We start from the raw sequence: 20,539 nt of genomic DNA on the forward strand, positions 1-20,539 counted from the left end.
TACTATATATATATAGTAAAACTTGTAACAGCTCTAAATCCTTTTGGGGGAAAATGTATGTGTTCTTAGTAAAATGTTCCCAAGTCTGATTCTTTGCCCTTTGTTCTCATCTGTGATTTTTGCTATAGTGAACACTGGAGAAATATGGTTCTGGTGTTTGACTGCAGTATAGCAGATGTTATCAGTAACGAGGATACCTGTAAAGTGACCCCAGAACAAATTCTCTATGGCAAACATCAACAAAAACCTGATTTCTAAGTATCAACATTTTTTTTTCCTGATAACCAACCAGAGGCAAATATCTTGTTATTTACTGTTTTGGTTTTTTGACATAAGCTCTCCTTCCTCTGTAGCCCAGGTGGGCCTTGAGCTCCTCACTGTCCTTCAGCCTCAGCTTTTAGAATGCCAGGGTTACAGGAGTGTGCTGTCAGGCCCGTCCATCGATCACTATTTTAGTGTTGAAATGCATAGCTGACAAATGCATCTACAAAAGGTGTTTCCCTTAATTCCAATAATTTCCTTAGTTTTACCTTTCGACAAAAAAAGTCAAGCATGCCAAAAGAATGGATATCTTTTTTTTTTCTTTCTTTCTTTTGCAGAATTGGGGATTGAACTCAGACCCTTGCGCTTGCCAAAGAAGCGCTTATTCCACTGAGCCATCTCCCCGGCCCGAATGGATATCTTTTGAATAATGTATTTCTTAAAATTAAACATAAAAGCTGGACATGGTGGCACATTTCCTATCACAGTACTTGGTAGGTAGGCTGAGGCAGGAAAATTTAACTTACGGGCAGCCTCAACTACATAATGACTGACACCCTGTTTCAAACACCTCCTCCCACATAAACAAAACAACCCAAAATTAATTAAATGTAAGAAATATTAAAGTCAACATTAAGTGTAAAACCTTTTTATTCAGTCTTCAGAACAAAGACTTTAACACTTAATACTTTTCACAGAGTCCTTCAGGGAAAGCTTTGGGAGAAATAAAGAACTATTTCAAAGTAAGCTAACCAACTCTGTGAATTAGTACATATTTGTCAGATCTATCACACACATACAGGAGAATTATCCTTCGCAGTATAGATAAAACAGACCACATGGAAAATTTAACAGTATAAACAACCACAAAACAAAAAAAAAAAGTAAAAACTAGTAGGACACAGTACAGGGATGGAAATACTGAAAAAGCTGAATTACCCTTTTAAAATGTAAAAACCTACAAAGGGCAAATAACTTTTCTAAGATTCAGCTCTTACATCACTTTTTCCTGTCACTTGGTACTGGTTTTCTTCTCCAGAGGAAAATTACCTTGGGCATACAGTATCTTACACCTCTGTTAATTGCTACTTAGCCTATAATACAAATGTTGTGTCCATATCAAAGCTTTAAAATAAATTAGTAGCTCTAAAAAAAATATGCATTAATGATGTCACAGTCCCTAATGTCATATTCTCTAAAAACTGTAACTACATCTCCTGAGTGTGTACTGCTACATGACTACCTGTAAAAAGTGAAATGACTAATAAGGTTAGTGAACATAGTATTGAATTTATACAGTTTTCTCTACCTACCTAGGCCTCAAGTATTCTGCTAAAATGGTAGTAAAGCAGATTATGAAAATTAAAAAGGCATAGTAAATACTGAGACTAAGATTTTTTTAAACTTCTGATACTAGCTGACCAAATGGACAACTTATATATGGATGCTAGTAACCAGGAATTTTGAACTTAACTGAATATTTCTTACTGCTTATGAAAAGCCCAAGACCATGTGTAACTCATTCAGATCAAAGGTACCTTGACACTGACTTCTGCGAAGGTTGTGAGAGAATTCTGTGAGTCAAATTTAGGGCTTAAAGAGTTCTGAGAAATACAAAGATGTGGAGAGATTAGTAGATCTTTTCAGAGGAAACGTAACTAAACTTGGACTATCCTCTCAGGCCAGAATTATTGCTGGTCCATAAAAAGCAAGATACATGAAGTAACATCAAACCAGGTAATTTCCCTGATTTTTTAAAGTAACATAGCTTAAAAAAACAATTCTAGTACCATCAATTTAGTCATCCTGCAGGTTTAACATTTCAAAATTATTCCAAAAGAATATCTAATGTCTAAATAAATGTCTAAAACAATGTCTAATATAACACTGCAGTCTATTGCCTTTAAAGTAGGATTTTGTATTTTGAATGGTTTACCAAAAACATGTAATTTTTAGGTAAATTTTGGTTATATAACCAAATATTCGTAAAACTTAGTACATTATTATTTTAACAAGTCACCTTTTAACCTATAAGCGCAGTTTTCAGTTTTACTCAATTTTTTAAAGTTGTAATTAACATACAGCAGACATTTCAATACTGCTACATATTCTGCCTTATTTGGCATAATGTAATCATATCCAGCATTTCTTTTGCACATTTACAGGTGACTTAAAATGAACAAACCAACTCTCTCTCTCCCCCTTACCCTCAATTAAAAATAAAGACAGAAAAAAATGAAAAAAACAAGATGAGATCGGTTCTAGTAGGGAACCTAATCAGTAAAACGTGGGGCTGTAGAAGTCAACTTTCTGTACTCATACTCTACACTACAAAATTAAGTTCTTGACACTATAGCCAAATACTTCCCAAGACCTTTCAAGAAGCTCCAGTGGACTTCTGGATTTGTTCTTTTAAAATCAGAATGCTCTGCCTTTGCTCTGGAGGCAGCATGGCAATCTGGTCTGCAGTCAGCTGGAGAACCTGCATGATCAAAGCTGCTTTTTCTTGATCCTGTGGAGTTACCTGGCTCTGCCCAGGACTAAAACTGCTAGGCTGGCTGCCACCTTGCTTGGCTGCACCCTGCATGCCCGCCCCCTGCATGCTGCCTCCAGGATTCCCCACTCCTGATATGCTTGGGACCTGTCTAGGTCCCTGAGGGCCACCTGCCCCTATATTAATAGGACCCGGTCCCTGGATCCCACCAGTCATAGGGCCTCTAGAACTAGGTCCAGGGCCCCGCATTTCTAATCCTCTTGCATCCATGCTTCTTGCTTCCATCCCTCTGGTCTCCATAGTGCAGGTTTCCATTGCTCTTCGCTCCATTACTCGGGTCTCTAAAACCTCTGTTTCCATCGCTCGAGTGTCCATCCCTCGAGCCTCCCTACCTCCTCTGCCATCCATAGGTAGACCCCTTTGATCTATCATGGGTCCCCTGGGCTCTCCAATTAGCAGTCTGGCATCTGCTATTGGCCCTCCTCTCATATCATGCGCAGACGGGCCTCGGTTGTCATGGCCAGAGGTATGGTGCATGGGAGGACCCTGATGGGGTGGACCCAGATAACCTCGGGGTTCTACTTCTCCAGTAACTGAAAGCAAAGTCCCTCCACGTGGGTCATTGGGAGCATCTCCTAACAGTCCTCGAGGTAGGCCAGCAGTAGGCATGGGGCCACGAGGCATAGGAGCCCTAGGATCTGCCATCTGCACTTGTCCCCGCTCTAAAGGGCCGGGGCCAACCCCTGGCATCCCAACCTGTGGCTGCATTGCCCCTCCAGGAGTTAAAGAACCAGGTCCAGGTCCAGGTCCAGAAACTGCGGCTGCTATCGGCCCTGGAGCTGGAAGTCCACCTTGGATAGGAGTCTGCATCAGAGGAGGAATGTCTTTCACAGGCCTTCTTGCCAAATGCTGAGGCTGAGGGGCTGGAGGATTCTGTTGGTTCAACAATACATTGGGTCCTGGGCATAGTCCTGGGCCAGGAGCAGAAACCGGGCCAGACACAGAAACAGAGCCTGGGCCAGAGACAGAAACAGGGCCAGGGCCAGAGACAGCAACAGGGCCTGGGCCAGAGGCACTCTGAGATTTGCCTGGAATCAATGGAGTGACATGTATCTTGCGATGCAGAATTTTCAGGGCAATCTCAGGATCCATGATTCTCATGACCACTTGTGCCTGCAACAGCGCATAAGCCAGTTGTGGGTTTTGAAGTAACATGTTTCGAGCTTCCTGGTGACTGTTTTGCACACAGAGCTTCATCTGCTTCATCAGCTCAAACATCTGCTCTGGAGGAAGGCTCGCTACTGCTCTGGTAATCGATTCAGGGGCATCTTCTGGATCGATGGGGTCCCCATAAGGAGAGTCAATGATGGGTGCTGCAGGCCCTAGGCTCTTTAACTCCTCCTTGTTCTTTTCGCTGGCAGCATTGTCCACCCGAAGCGCTCTCCCACTAAACTCACGCCCGTTAAGGTTCCGCATGGCACTAAGCGCGGTCTCCTGGTCTTGGTACTCGCAGAAGCCATAACCCTTGGGCTTCCCAGTCTCTCTGTCATACACGAGCCGGAAGCTGACCACGGAACCAACCTCCGAGAAAATGTCCTTCAACTGCTCCTCAGTTGCCTCATAAGGAATGTTTCCCACGAACACGGAACGTAGTGATCGATCCATTGCCGGGTCTCTCACTGACAAACTCGACATGATTCTAGTTTTCCACACAGCCGATAGCGGCTTCTTCCAAGAGTTGTCCTCTGCGACCCACGCTTCCGCTGAGCGACGGAAGAGCCTCTCAAAATCCGGGCAGGAACCTTAGGCACGCATTACAATGGTTCCGCTTCTCCGCGGAACAAGCGTCTAAAGGTCTCTCTAAGGCAGCTAACGTTTTCCTCCCCTAATCATTCGTGATTCTTATAGGAAAGTATGTTTTTTTTCTCATCTACTATTCCGCAGACTTTCCCTGCCGCGCCACCACCATCACAAAAGGCTCCCTTTTGAGTTCACCACAGTAAAAATGGCCGCTCGGACTTCACTATGGGAACCGGGCGTGTCGGCTTCTTCTGACGTCAGAGGCAGTTACTTGCGTTACACGGCGGGAAACCGTTAATCCCAACTGTTTGAGAGGGCGTATTGTTGGGTTAAATAAGCATTTTTCCCCCATAGCCCGGTTTCTTTAGCGCAGTTTAAATTATTTTAAAACTATATTCCAGAGAATCAGGACAAATACAGTATTTAAAGATTTAAACCCGTGTGCTAAAATAACATATAAATATATAAAATACAAAATAATACTTTAGGGAAAAAAAGGGGAGGGGAATGAACTGCCTGCCCCCACCCTACGCCCCCCGGTGCTCCTTCTAGCTGCAGTTAGTAAGTAGGCTTACTTAAAACTTCTAGGTTTTTCTCTAGGGACACAGGTAGCCGTCATCTTTTTCATATCGTGTGGGTCATTTCTTAATTGATTTTAATACTAATTAGTAACTAATAATAGTATTCTGGGGCTTCAGGGTATTGGTTAATTGAATTCATTTAATTTTTTTTTTTTTTTTTTTTTTTTTTTTTTTTTACTACAAGGTCTACAGGGTCTCACTATACAGTTCAGAGTGATCCTCCTGTTTTCAGCCTGGGATTACAGATTTGCACCACCATGCCTAGTCTCAGCGCGCCCCAGGGGCGGGGTAGGCACGGTACTCCAGGGAATTAAACCTGGTCCCTGCATCTCCTAAGCAGGTGCTTTAATCGGCTGAACTATCTGGCTGGCCCATTTAAGCATTCTTACATTATGGGTGTTTAGATTAGTTCTGTTTTTATTGTGGGCCTGTGATGTAGTAAGTCCAGCCCTGCTACCATGAAAAGAAAAGTAGTTTCTCTATTGTTGCTGATTGAGCAGACAGAAGCAAAAATAAAATGAACGTAACCTTCTCCCTTTCCCTGCTTTGGAACTGAAGCTTGCAGGTTAGATAAATTGCCTATGGCGGTGCAGCCAATAAAAAGTCAGATGTTTTTCTTTAACCTGCTTGCTTGTTTTTCAGTAGCAGAGATTGAACCCAAGATCTTCGCACTGACCTACATCTACGGCCCTTCTTTTTTAAATTTTTTTTTCCCTAGCACAGGTTCTAGCTATATTCTCCAGATGGGGAATGCAGTTTTGTAATCCTGCCTGTCTTGGTTCCTTTTCTGTTGTTTCTGGGACAAAGTACCAGACCCAAAATTAAATAAGGAAAGGTTTAAATTAACTCACATTGTGTAGAGGTTTCAGTCCGGACTTGGCTTGCTCCACGGCAGAGTGGCACTTGGCAGAGGGCAGCAGTTCGTGGCAGTAGAAAACAGCACAACAGCAAGAGTGAGGGAATACTGGCAACAGAGAGCAAATGTCTCCTTTATATTGTAGTTAAGCTACCCACCCTATCCTGGGTGTAACACTCACACCCATAATCCCAGCAGCACTCACACCCATAATCCCAGCACTGGATCATGAATTAATCACAAACTCTAGAAGTCTGTCCCATAACTGCAGGAGTCTTTGGGGAGACAACCAGATCCCAACTGTAACACTGCCTCAGCTTCTCAGAGTGCTGGGATAATACAGGCATGTGAGTCAGAATGCCTGGGTCACAGAAGCTGGAATTCTCATCTCCATCCATCTTGCATAACCCCAGAAGCATGCTGCCTTATGTGGTAATATTTGTAATGTGGCTAGTGCGCTCAAGATACTGAATTTTAAATTTTTATTGATTTCAGTATAAAAACTGATAGGTTGCTGGAACCTTGATATTTGGTATAACTTAGGTATAGAATCTATGCATGGATAAATACTGCTAATTTTAAATAAAAATTGTGTCTTTATAACTGGTACTACAAAATGGAACCTTAAAAGTTCAATTTTATTTTTCCTTTAGCCACAAGTGGCTTCTCCAAATTTCCTCCGGCCTAGGGCATAAAAGTCTACACCCATCTCACGTTAGCCTAAATGTACAGATGTCAGCAGCGGTCAAGTCCAATTTCACTTTCAGGGAAGGTTGAAACAGTCTTCATCATATCTGTTGTCTCCTGTATCCTCTCACCTGACTGCTCCTTGCTGTGAGACACCCTAACACACCTGTGCAACATGGATGTGATTAGAGGCAAATGGGCCCTGACATCTTTTCCCTAGATTTGAATAAATCCTTTTTCCTTTTTAACAAAAATAAGTTGCCTTTGATTTGGTCAAATGGGAGCAAACTGGAGTTTATGAACATAAGTGTCTGGTGACATTTCCAGATTCTGATTGAGATAATGTATATAAAATTTGTGCATGATTTTGAAGATTAATCACAACAAAAGTAGAAGTATTTCATAAATGTCGTATTGTTTACATGTTGAAATAGTATTTGTGATCATTGGACTAAATTGTTTTGAACTCGGTATCATTCATTTGATTTTTTTTTTTTTTTTTTTTTGTATAACCGGGGCTTGAACTCAGACCCTTGCGCTTGCCAGGGAAGCACTTATTCTACTGAGCCATCTCCCCAGCCCCTAAAAAAATCATTTGATCTTTTAAAGTGTATCTAGCAGAAATTTTAAAATTAGACACAAGGATTGCCTTGCATGTCTCCAAATACATGGATCACATTATGTGTTTCCAGTGTATTTGAAAACACACCATGGTATCCTCTGCTTCAGAGCTGATGGCTTATCTTCCAAACAGAGAATCATTTGATTCTCAATATGCAATTTCTCAATAAATAACTGAGTTATGACCCTTGAGTCTCAGAGCCATAAGTGAGTTCAGGCATCAGTTTCAAAGGTTGAAAGGTTAGCCATCGTCGTAGACAATTCATATGTAATCATCTGTTGAGTCCAGCAAGCCTGCAGATGATAATAAGCAAATAAAATGCATAGATAAATTTATGGGAAACTGCACAGATTGTCTGACGGTTTCTGTCCTGCTAGGAGCAGTGGTGTCTAAACAGGTCACTCTTGCTCCTTAGCATGCATCAGGCGCACCCAGAGCCACCTGCTGTTACACTGGACTCCGACTTAGTAGAGCTGGACAATTTGCATTTGTAGTAATACCTCGATACTCATGCAGCTGGAGTAGGCACCTTTAGAACTCAGTGCTGAGGACTTCAAGTCATTTACTTCGTTTGTAATAGAACAAATGAATTTATCATGTTTCATCCTGAGCACACGTGGCTAACACGTGCTGAGGTCACACTGAAGACTCCTTGGGCTCAGTGTGGGGTGAGCACAGAGGAGCTGAGGAATTCTGGGAACAAACAAGAACATCAGGATGACTGCAATGTGCTTTTTGTCACATGTTCTCTAGTCCTTTTACTCTAATCTACAAGAATAGAACTGTTATGACCCCGTAATTAGCTCCAGTGTGATCCAGGATGTAACTCAATGTGCAGGATCTCTAAACTAGTATTTATAACCCCAGTGACGAGAATCAGCAAGAGCTCCTAGCAATCTCTGCGTTGTTCCTATTACCACAGTCCAAGCAAAAACACATAGGTTCCTAGGAGCATACTTGGAAGGACATTGTGTGCTGCATGTTATTCCCAGAAAGTGTCAATTTTGGATATTTATAGCCTGGTGTATATTCTATACAGAAACGTATGTTTTATATTAAAGTGTGATTTATTCAACAAATCAAGGTATCAAGCATTTTTAAATTTATTTTTAAACAAACACATAAGGCATTACAGCCAAATGAGAAGGGTTCTTAAAACTAATCACCTGGCTGGGGAGTTGGCTCAATGGGATAAGGGCTTCCTTGGCAAGCGCAAGGGCCTGGGTTCAATCCCCAGTTCCGCCCACCCCCCAAAAAAGAAAGCTAATCACCTTGAGGAACTATAAACTTCCCAATTTTTCAAAATTATTTTTATACTTTTTTTTGAGAAAGGGTCTCTGGGGCTGGTGAGACGGCTCAGTGGTCTAAAGCACCTACTTAGAACAAGCTTAGCAAAGCACAGGGACTGAGATTCAATCCCCCAGCACCACATGCCAGCCAGCCCTGCCCCCTGGTGGGCTGAGCTGGCCCCCACACACACACACACACACACACACACACACACAAATTTAAAAAAAAAGAGAGAGAAAGGGTCTCACTATGCATTTCAGGCTAGCCTTGTGCTTACTTTTGTAACCTCCAGGCTGGTTCTTCTAATTTAACCTCCCTTGTGCTGGGATTATAGGCATATGCCACCACGCCTGGTTCCAGGGCTGTATGGTGGGCCCCCTCATCCAGGGCCCAAGACCTCATGGCCTATGGGGCTGGGGATTGAACTTGGGTCCTTGTGTTTGCCAGGTGAGTGCTTATGCCTCTGAGCTATTCCTCTGGCCCATATTTTTAAACTCTTATCCTGAAATTTCTTTAGACATACTAGAAAATCTGAGTCCTAATTTTAAAAATATATGCCTTGTTTCAACAATAAAATCAGGATTGTACAATTATTTATTATTTATTTATTTATTTATTTATTTCAGGGTCTACACGGTCTCACTACACAGATCAGACTCCTAACGATTCTCCTGTTTTCAGCCCCCCAGATGCTGGGATTACAGGCACATGCCACCACACCCAGTCTCAGTCAGCATCCCAGGGCAGCCCAAGGGTGGAGCCAGCACTGCACTCCGGATTGATCCCGGGGCACTGTGCTCTGCCTAAGCAGGTGCTATAGCCTGCTGAGCTATCTGCCCCGCACAGGGTTATACAATTAAATCATCCACATTTCTAATACAATTTGGCCAAAATGTGCTCTTTTCTTATTTCTGTATATCAAACTTCACATCAAAATATAAAAACTCTATAGGTTCTCCTAGTCTATATAACATATTATTTTTTACAAGTAGTCATAGATTTAATTAGCCAAATTCTAGACAAATAGTAAAGACAGTTACATAATGATGGATCTTTTCTTTCTCTTCCTGGTGCCAGGAGTAGAAGCCAGGCAGAACATGATACATGCCAAGCACATGCTTTACCACTGAGCTACACCCCTGAACCAGGGGCATTTTTAAGCAAGTGTATGGGTTCTTCAAGGGAGCGGTGGAAACAGACTCCTCTGCAAAATTTTCCCTTATCTTCCATCTCCTTTAGGTTGGAAGTAAATCCATTTTCCTTTAGACACAAACTATTCCTTATCGCATTTAGGTGGGGGGACAGTAGTTCCTTTGCCTTTTAGTAGAACTGTGGCTTTGCTGCTTCAGTCATTCAAGGAATCGTTGAGTTTCCTTTTTATCAACTAACAAAATACCTTATACTTATTATCTCATGGAGTAGTGGCAGCACATCAATGCAAAAGAAAGCTTGCTGCAGCAGAAGTTCTGTACATTGATCCCTGGCCCTATACACTCAGTACCTGGGAGACAGTTCAGACATGCAAACTTCTCGGCCCTCCCAAACATACTGGATTATTAACACAGAAGTCCCTTTTACAAGTCCCCCCGGTAATCCTAAAGTCTTCTATGGTTGGAGGACCACTGGACTACAGGAAAAATCATAGCTTAGACAGACAGGGAGATAACTACATGCACTCCTGTATTCTGAGCCACAGCAATAAAGCTTAGGATAGTGGGTGTTTATTTTGCACTTGTTGAATGAATGATTAAGTGACTTTAGGGTGGGCTAATTCACAACCATTTCATCTAGGAAGAAGCCTGTGACAGTGAGTAACACTCTGCTAGTTCTAGAAGAGTCCTGTTACCACGTTGTTTGCCATTTTATTGCTAGGTTAGTGATAGTTCTTCCAGGTTACTCTGACAAACTGGATATGTAAAGAACGATGTAGAAAGGAAAGAGTCTGGGAAGATCTAGATCATCAAGGAAAGCTTCCTGATGGGGGTAGGATTGAGGGATGGGCATAATCTGGTGAAGAGGGAAAAAAAAAAGATGAAGAGAAAATCAAAAATCTAGGAGCTAAATTTAGCCAAGGTATAAAATTGGGATCTGGTATTTTTATGTCCTCAGAGAAAAACAATTGAAGTTGATAAGATGTATAATAAAAGAGGCTTCTGAGGCAGATAGCCTAAAAGTTTTGGAGGTTAGCTTCCTGAAAATATAGTTGAAGTAAGAGACAGTAGGCTTCTTCTTCACCTTTTTTTTTTTTTTTAACATGAAATGTGGTGTTATGGTTTGTGTCTAGTTGTCTCCTCAAAGCCTCATGAAATTATGGGGCAGACTTCTAGAGTTTGTGATTAATTCATGATCCACTGCTGGGATTATGGGTATAAGTGCTGCTGGGATTATGGGTGTGAGTGCTGCTGGGATTATGGGTGTAAATACTGCTGGGATTATGGGTGTAAATGCTGCTGGGATTGTGGGTGTGACCATTGCTGGAATTAAGGGTAGAAGTGTTTCTGGGATTGTGGGTGTGAGTGCTACTGGGATTATGAATGTAAATGCTAGAACTGGCCTCAGGCCAATAGTTTAAATGCAATGTAAGGGAGGCAGACTTGCTCTCTGTTGCTATGGTCGCCTCTACTGCTCCCCTTGCTCTTGGTCGTTTGCTGTTTTCCACCACCATGAACGGCTGCCCTCGGCCATGAGCCTTGTCTTCCTTGGAGCTGCTGTGTATGGACCTCCACTAACTGTGAGCTAAATAAACCTTTCCTTCCTTAATTTTGGGTGCAGGTACTTTGTCCCATCAACAAGAGAAAAGTAAGATGCATGGACATAGAATAATAATGGTATAGGCTCAAGAATACCCATCTGAGCCAGGATTGGTGGCACCCATCTCAGTCCCAGTTTGTGGGAGGCTGAAGCCGAAGACTTTCTACGAGTTCAAGGCAGCCTGCATTGCATAGTGAGTCCTAAACTGTATAGTGAGACCCTGTCTCAAAGAACAAACAAAACAAAGCTATCTATTGTTTTATCCAGACCTTTCTCATGTTATCTTTCACATCTTCCTTTTTTTCTCCCTTTTCTTCCCTTCTCCCTCCTTCTCTCTCCTTCTACCTTGCTTTACTTTTGCAGTATTCTGTGGGCCTAAACCGTGGCTGTTTCTCTTCTTTTGTCTAATCCGCTTCATTATGTGACATCCTGTCACCCCTCAGCCACCACGCATCCCATTCTATGTTCTCCTCTGGCTGATTGGTACCACTTTCTTTGCACACCTAGGCTGTACTTTTCCACAGCCTAGATTTTGACGGTTCTGTTCCTTGCTGAGAGCCTTTCTTTCCCTGCTTTTTACAATGTTGACACCATGTCTAAATGCTTGTCCTTTCATGTTCACTTCAGTGACTGTCCTTTATTTCTTCATTTATTTATTGTGGTACAGAATCTCAGATTCACAGTGCACCTCTTGTCTCAGCCTTCCCAGTGCTAGGGTTACAGCCCTGTGCCACTATGCTGTGCTTCAGGGCCAGTAGGGCATGTGGTACTGGGAATCAAACCTGGGCCCTTGCACTTACTTGTCAGACAGGTGCCTAGACTTCTGAGCTATCTCCCCGGCCTGACTCTCCTTTAAAGGAGTGTGGATTTGATACCCACAGTGTCCCATCTTGCAAGGGAGTCATCTCTGAGGCAGTTATGCCATCTCAATTTACAGGTGAATGACTAGAGACACAGAGAAGTGAACCGGTATGTCGTGGTAGCTGGCAAGGCCTACATTCGGTCACCAGCCATCTGACTCAAGAAATCAAGCTTGAAAATCATTGTTTGTTTCATGCAATATATGGTCTGAGGATCCAGAGCTGGTAAGAAGTAGAGGTTCAGATTAAAACCAGGTGTCCTGTGCTTGCGAGGCTGAAAACAGGCTCACTAGAGTCCGATCTGTGTATTGAGACCCTGTACGAAATACATATAAAAACAAAAACAAAAACAATACAGGTGTCTTGCATTTAAACTTCTTACTTCACAATTATTTCAGTAATCATAGATCAGTGAAGTGTGGCACAGGGTCCCCTGGCCTTTTTCCAGATAATTTCAGTGTAATAAACTGCAGTTTGTTTGTTTGTTTGTTTTATATTTTAGTACAGGGTCTATAGGGTCTCACTACTAGATTGGACTCATAGTGTTTCTCCTGTTTTCAGCATTCCAAGTGCTGGGATTACAGGCACACACCACCATGCCCAGTCTCAAATGCCCTCTCAGTGTACCCAGGGGGCGGGGCTGGCACAGCACACCAGGGGATCCTACCCTGGTCCCTGAGTCACCTAAGCAGGCACTTTAATCTGCTGAGTTATTTGACTGGCCCTACAAACTGCAGTTTTTAACAAGGTAATCAGTGTTGTGGCACCAGATGACATGTAAGGTATAAAGACTGAAACAATTTGGAAAATGTTAATTTTTTTTCAATTTGTTGGGCTAACCTTAAGTGTTACCTGAACATTTTTTAAAACATCCAGTTACATAGATAGAAGCAGTCAAATTTCTCAACCCCAGATTATGTTGGTCTATGATATTTCCCAAAAACTTATAATGTATTCTGTAGATATTAACAGATAGAGGAAGAGGCAATAAATGTCTTTGCTATAGTTTGTGTCTAGTTGTCCCCCCACCAAAGCCTCATGCAGTCTTGGGGCAGCTTCTGGAGTGTGTGATTGATTACTGCGGGTGTGGGTGCTGCACCCGCCCTGGGCAGGTAATCTGCATTACAGTGTGGGGAGGGGAAAGAGGCCAGCTAAGCGCTGGAGCTGCTGCCCTTCCCTTTGTTGCTGTGCTTTCCTGCTGCCATGAATGGCTGCTCTACGCCACATGCCGCTCTGCCTTGGAGCTAGCTGAGTATGGACTGAAACCTTCACTAACTGTGAGCTAAATAAACCTTGCCTTCCTTAATTTGGGGTGTTAGATATTTGTCCCAGCAACAAGGAAAAAGTAACTGAGACAGCCATATACTAATACCTATGCTGGCTAACTTTTTTTTTTTTTTTTCCTTTTCTTTTTTTTTTTTGCGGAACTGGGGATTGAACTCAGGCCCTTGCGCTTGCCAGGGAAGCACGTATTCCACTGAGCCATCTCCCCAGCCCATGGATAGCTTTTATTGGCAAGAGGAATATTACATGAATTTAGAGCTGCTGAGTATATGCTTGTCCATGACTAGAAGCTGGTTTAAGTCAAATCTCTGGAAGGCACTGTGCATTCCAGCCCCATTTCTTTTAATTAAGCAAAGAAAATAAAAGGACTGGCAATATAGCTCAGCAGACTAAGCGCTTGCTCAGGTAAGCACAGAGGCCAGGGTTCAATTCCTGGCACCTCATGCCATGCCAGCCCCACCCCTGGGCACGCTAAGCCAGCAGTGGAGTCCAGGTGTGGTGGCTCAGCACTAGGGAGGCAGAAATCAGGAGGACCACTATGAGTCCAAGCTGTGTAGTGACCCTGTACAAAAAAAGAAAGAAAGAAAGAAAGAAAGAAAGAAAGAAAGAAAGAAAGAAAGAAAGAAAGAAAAGAAAAGGCTTGGGGAAGGCAGAGGACAAGACGAGGATTGTGGGCTACCTCCTAGCATGGCCCATGGAGGGGTCTAGACCTACTGACTTCCCCATTTGGACAGTGCTCTCAGGTGTAGTGTGAAAGGGTTAGAGTGTAGACTTGGGTTCACAGGGAATTGTGTGGCTTTTTGCAACTACTTAATTGATAAAATTAACCTTTCTGAACTTTCGTTTTCATGATTTAAGGGAGAATAATATTACTGGCAAATTATATGGAATACACATTTACTTTTATTGTTATTTGTATACTTTTCATGTTGATTGATTTGCTGACTGCTGTCTTTTTGAGGCAGGACTAACTGTGCAGCTCAGGTTGGGATTGTGTTCACTTTGTAGCCAGGTTGATCTTGAACTTGCAGCAATCCTCTTGCCTCAGGCTCCCAAGTGCTGGGATTATAGGCATGTGCCACCATAACAGACTACTTGTGTTATATGGTAATTATTATTTTTTAAATGTATTTTAGTGCAGGGTCTACAGGGTCTCACTACACAGCTCGAACTCATAGTGATCCTCCTGTTTTCAGCTTCCCAAGCACTGGGATTACAGGCGCACACCACCACGCCCAGTCTCAATTGCTGTCTCAGCACACCCCGGGGGGCAGGGCCAGCATGGCAGGCCCAGGTACTCTCATTACTGAGACAAAATACCCATCACTCAAAGCTAAAGTGAGAAAGATTTATATAGCTCACAATTTATGGAGATTTCAGTCCGTAATCAGCTTGCTCCAAGGCAGAGTGGCACATGGTAGAAGGTAGCAGTTCAAGGTGGCAGAGGACAGGAAAATCAACAAGAGCAAAAGAGGCAAGCGTAAGCCTCTTTCCCCCCCTTATGTTGTCTGCTGGCTACCCACCTTTGGGAGGGTGCAGCACCCATCTCATCTCTGTGCGCTCCTCTTGTGCAGGGCCAGGATATTTATAAAGTGAGAACCCAGGTCCCTGTTGAGTCGCTTATGAACCCTCTGAACTTCCGCAGTTGACACAATGCATCAACCATGTCACTGTGTATATTACTTTAAACTTGCATAGGACAAGTCAAAAACAGAACACACAACCCACTTAATTTGTGGCACATTTGTAGTTGAGTGGGGATCATTTTCAAGCTCGTTCCTATTGGGCACTTTAGTGAGAGTTGTACTGATCATCCCTGGCTCCCAGTTTCTTGCGCTGAGCATGAAATGCTCCGTTCAGTGTTGAGGTGGCCTGAAGTTCCCCTATTCCATTTTTATTGAAAGGGTCTGCCTGGACACTGAGGAACACACGGCTTCCCCAGCACTGGGCTGTTCTGGTACAGGATGCCTGTTTGAATGCAGAGCGTGCTAAGGGTGTCATCAGGGCCGGTCCTTGTTAGTGTGCACTGGCAGACAAGGCTGTTCAGACGTGGGAAGGCATCACTAATAGGACAACAAGCAGAGCACCTCCTTTCTTGCTTCGGGCTGGCACTGAAAAAGCGTTAAGGAGAAAAGTAGCCTCGTAAGCTTGAAAAGAGAAATCCCTCAAACTGGCTCCGAACAAAGATACCTTAATATGAATAACGCGTAAATCTTTTTTTCCCCTCTGATGAGAATGATCCAGTACTTAACTTCAGGAATACCTGAACTGCCCTTCTCTCCAGGAATTAGTGTGATGTCCATCTTCCCAGGCCAGGTTACCCCAAGAATTGACACAAGTCATGGGAGAAAAGCCTTTTGGAAACTCTTGCTTGGGGGCTCACACTGTTAGAAACCACAGCGACATGTACACATATGACAGAACGTACTTTGGATTCATTATCATACTCGAGTGATTCTTAAAAAACATTACTTCAGGAATGCCAGTTTGAATTTGCTGTCTAACTGTAGGCTCCCTGGGGTTAGAAATTACATAAAAAATGTAAAACCCAATGTCTGTTCCTAGTAGCTTGCACTTGTTGGTTTAGCATAGAGATCCACAGCAACTATAGCACGGACAGCATGTGGGCTTAAAAAAAAATCTTGTTATCTCTCATAAATCATGTATTATTAATTTGGGCTGCTGTAAGACAATCCCAGAATGGGCAGCTTAACCAATACAAACTTATTTTCTCAGTTTTAGAAGGTGGTAATCCAATAGCAAAGTGTGGGAAGGTTTGGCTTCTCCTGAGAATTCTTCCCTTGGCTAGCAGATGCTGCTCTTTCACTGTGTCTTCACTTGAGCTTGCCTGACGTCTCTTCTTCCTATAAGGATGTTCATCCTATTAGAGTAGTGCTCTGTGTGCCAAATAGGATGCGAGGAGGTTACCCAAGGAGAAGATGGGACTCACTTACCTTGGGTTCACTGACACTCCTGACAGGAAACATTTTCAGGGACATCAATGAGAGGAAAAAACAGGCTTAGGCAGAGTTGGAGAGAAAGAAGTGAAGGGCTTTTGCTTGGGGAAGGGAAGAGGCAGAGCTGAAGGCAGAGCTCTGGTGGAATAGAAGTGGACTGGGCCTTAGCAGGGCTTTGTTACTTGCTGGGGTGGGCTGAGGTCTGGTCAACCTGATATGAGGGAATGAAACTCCCCACCTGAAAGGTACCTGGATGAGTACGTGTTCTCTAAAACCAAAGAATGAATTTTAGGAACAAATGGAGGTTAAGAGCAGAATATATATTTACTGGGGAGAAGAAAGCTTCTGTTTTAGAGAGGTTGACCGGGGTTGCTGAATGGGTTGCCCTGGGAAGCTATCTCTTCCAGGGATTTTTAATAGAGTAAAACCATACGGTAAGGCGGGTCTAAGGTGGAGAACATGGCAGCTAGCTTAGGTGGGCATGAGGAGAGACAAAATATGGTCAAACAATAAGGATACAAGCACCATCACTCTGGAGAAGCAAGTCATGTAGCAAGCAGGCATGAATATGGGCAGGGTGTCTTCCTGTTGGTGGTTGGGTTAGTGACTCTTTCAAGGTGATTGATACCCATTTAGAATATCAATCCCTGCTTTCCTAGGGGAGTATGTGGTGCATTTGTTTACTATTTTGTCCATCAAAAAGGAGTGACCATAGTGGGGAGTGACCATCTCTCCTAAGGTTGCAAGGGCTCTTGTCTTCCATATTGTCTCCTTGAAGGCCTGGCCCTGTCTGACTGCCTATAGTGGAGACAGAGACAGAGACGGAGACAGAGACAGAGACAGAGACAGAGACAGAGACAGAGATAGGGATAAGGATAGAGATAGGGATAGAGGTAGAGATAGAGATAGAGATAGAGATAGAGATAAAGATAGAGATAGAGATAGAGATGAGATAGATAGGGTGGTTTTTTTTTTTAAGTTTATTGTTTTGTATAGGGTCTCTCTATGCAGCTCAGACTCATAGTGATCCTCCTGTTTCAGCCTCCCCAGTGCTGGGATTACAGGCATGTGCCACCACATCTGGACTCGGTGGCCAGCTCAGTGTACCCGGGGGAGGAGCCAGCATGGTATGTGGTGCTGGGGATCCAAGGAACCCCAGTCTCTGCACTTGCTGGTGCTTAGTGCGCTGAGCTGTCTCAAACCCTCTCTTGAATTCTTCAGTGATCATGGAGCAAGTATCTTGACAGATTAAGTCATAGTTTTGGGCTGGATTTGACAGAAGGATTTTTGGCATTGTATAATTATTTTTGATGAATATATTTTTTACATCTCTTGCTGTCTTCATTAGCAAGCCTTTTTCTGAGGAGCCACAGTGGGAGTTAAGGCTTAAAAATATGAATTTTGGGAGCACACAGATGAGTCCACAAGAGAAGATAATGAAGTAATCCTCAGGAAAGGACGGGATGGTTTCTGGCATACGGTGTTACCTTTCTTCTAGTCTGAATCTGTATGTGCGTGTGTTGTCTTTTCTCCTGCCTCCTCTGTTTCAGTAGTACTGATACAGGGAGAAAAACTGATTTCAGGTGTATGACCTTCAAATGATACAGGGAACTTCCACATGACATATGGAAAAATGATCTCGCGACCTAACCTGACAAGTTAGTGTTCTCTAAAAACGAAGAATGAATTTTAGGAACAAACAGAGGTTATGAGCAGAATATATTTATTGAGGGAAAGAAAACTCCTGTCCAAGAGAGGGACAGGAGGGAGGGCCCAAGCGGGTTGTCCCCCAGGAAGCTGTTTCTTCCAGGGACTTTTACAGAGTACAACCATGCAGTGAGGCGGGTCTAAGGTGGTGGAGAATATGGGAACTCCCTTAGGAGGCTGTGAGGTGGGACAAAACCATGAGATTACAAGCACCACTGCTCAGGTAAAATTGATTAAATCCAGGACCAAATGGGAAAGCAAGTCATGTAGCAAACAGGTATGAATGTAGAACAGGACTTTATCAGGTAGCCATCCAGTAGTCGTCGGATTAATGATTCTTCAGGCTCCCTCAGGGTGGTGATCAATCTCGGATGCCAATCTTTAGGGAGGTCGGCATTTGTTTGGTCTCTGGTCTTTAGGTCTGGCCCAAGGCGGGAGCATCCGTCCTTCCCAGTGTAGCAAGGTATCTTGTCTTCGGTGGTGTCTCCTTCCAGGGCTGGCCCCGTCTGACTGCCTATAACATTTCTGTCTAACTCAGCTGCCTGCAACAGCACTAGTTCTTCAAGGACCAGATCTCTGTTTTTTTCTTTTCTCCATTGCCTTTCCAGTTTCCTGAGAGGAAAACCCGACATGCAGCTTTCCTCAGATGCTGAGGAATGGTTCATTTCAGGGTGAAAGAAGGGATCAGGATAGGGCAGTAATGAGAGTAGTTGATGTCTCCTTCCCAGATTGCTCTGGGTTCCATCTGTCAAGCCAGGAGAAGGCCTGCATGTCCCCACAAAGCTGAGTTGCTGGCTTCCTTCCCAGGTGGGCGGGGGTCTGTTACTAGGTACACCTAATTGCTGAATAGATTTTCCCAATAACCATGAACAGCCATGTTAGCTATTGCTGAATATGCTGACAGACTGTGAATTCCAAAACTAATTTTTGATAAGCTACCATTAGTAAGGGGGGAAGAAGTTAAAAGGAGTGCTGGGAGCTAGGCACCCACTCCCAGGGTGCATACTGTCAGGGATCATTTTGCCCCAGTTTTCGTCTAAGTCATTCCCTCCATCTCTGCAAAAGAAATATTCCAAAAATGTGTCTTTCTCCCAGAAATCTGTAAAAAAAAATCACACATAAATGGCGTGATATATAAAACAGTGCAGAAATGTTTGGCTGTTCATTCCCGATCTTCAGAACGCTCTCACTACTTATAATTATGATTTTTTTGAAGTTATGTAAATACGTTAAAATGCCAACCTCTTCTACTCTTTATCTGAAATTACTGAAAATTCTGTTCTTGACTTTATAAAGACACAAAAATAAAGTGACAGTAGCTCCATTTATTGTCATCTTCATCCCAATTGGTTGACATTTACATTGAAATAGGTGTAGATCCTTTCTCACGGGGCAGTACAATGGGAGAAATTCCTCCTCCAGGCCTCCAGGTGTTTGCTCATCCCCTCCTGGCTCTGGGGGACAAAGACGGTGCTCGCAGGAGACCTGGGGAGGGGCGGCGACCTACTCCTCTTGAGCTCCGTCTTTTGTTAGCCCTGGAAATGGACGTGTGCCCTTAGCCGGAACTCGGGAGGGATCCTGAAGCGAGAAACTGATTCCTGCCGCCCTGCGCCTGCCCATTTCTGGGTCGGGCGCTGTTGTGAGGTCCCCAAGCTGGATACATTGTTGCAGGTTTCCATTATCCTCAGCGGGTTTTCCACTGAGGCGAGATTGGAGAAATGCGCTGAGAACAGAGGCCTGCGGAGGAGGCAGAGGGGGCAGGAAGGGAACCTGCAAGCACTCCAGAAGTGAAACCTGGGGTACATTTTGCATCAGCACAGGCCTGAAAAGCTTTGGGGGCTACTAATTCTTCAACCACAATTTCTGCAGTGCTTTTTTTCTTTTTCTTTTCTTTTTGGTAAATAGTTATGGAAGAAGCACTGCGTGGAAGGAAGACACTGAGTTCAACCATATACGAGTTCAAATGAGACTCCTGCTTTCAGCAGAGTTTTCACCACTAACTTTCATTAGCTTTCTTCTTGACTTTCTTAGAATTTATGATGTGCAGATTCCAGCTTGTGCAGAAGAACAGCTGTGCCTGCGAGGAGTTTCCGTTCTGTCAAATAAGACAGAGAATGCAGGATATGAGCAGACAGTTTCAGAATGCATTTTTGATTTGTTTGATTGCTGGAGAGGTGTATAGAAAATGAAAATATAACACTGCTTATCCATTGACCTTCTTGCTGGGGTTGAAAAAGAATTTTTTCTTTGTTACTGAGCAAAACCTGGCCTCTCTCCCCTCTCCCAGCCCTCCCTCCCTCCCCCACCCTTTCCTCCTCTAGCCCTCCCTCCCCCAACCCTTTCCTCCCCTAACCCTCCCTCCCCAACCCTTTCCTCCCCTAGCCCTCCC

At 43.5% G+C, this 20,539-nt stretch overlaps 2 protein-coding genes across 4 annotated transcripts in view; one reads left to right on the top strand and one right to left on the bottom strand.

Annotated features, from left to right (window-relative positions):
* The window catches only part of Prkg1 (protein kinase, cGMP-dependent, type I), a 1,308,883-nt gene that overhangs the window by 706,839 nt on the left and 581,505 nt on the right, over nucleotides 1-20,539 (top strand). The gene's annotated exons all lie outside the window — the stretch shown is intronic.
* Nucleotides 897-6,041, bottom strand: Cstf2t (cleavage stimulation factor subunit 2 tau variant). Its single transcript, XM_023723239.1, has 2 exons — nucleotides 5,988-6,041; nucleotides 897-4,859 (listed from the first exon to the last, which is right to left on the bottom strand). The coding sequence occupies exon 2, from the start codon at nucleotides 4,448-4,450 to the stop codon at nucleotides 2,639-2,641; it is 1,812 nt and encodes a 603-aa protein (XP_023579007.1). The 5' UTR covers nucleotides 4,451-4,859; nucleotides 5,988-6,041; the 3' UTR covers nucleotides 897-2,638.

Source organism: Octodon degus, unplaced genomic scaffold, assembly GCF_000260255.1.
Source record: "Octodon degus isolate 3935 unplaced genomic scaffold, OctDeg1.0 scaffold00005, whole genome shotgun sequence".
In the NCBI taxonomy this organism is placed as follows: domain Eukaryota; kingdom Metazoa; phylum Chordata; class Mammalia; order Rodentia; family Octodontidae; genus Octodon; species Octodon degus.

Bases quoted from the DNA above. Each gene is read 5' to 3' on its own strand.
- Cstf2t (XM_023723239.1), bottom strand. From the start codon at position 4,450: ATGTCGAGTTTGTCAGTGAGAGACCCGGCAATGGATCGATCACTACGT.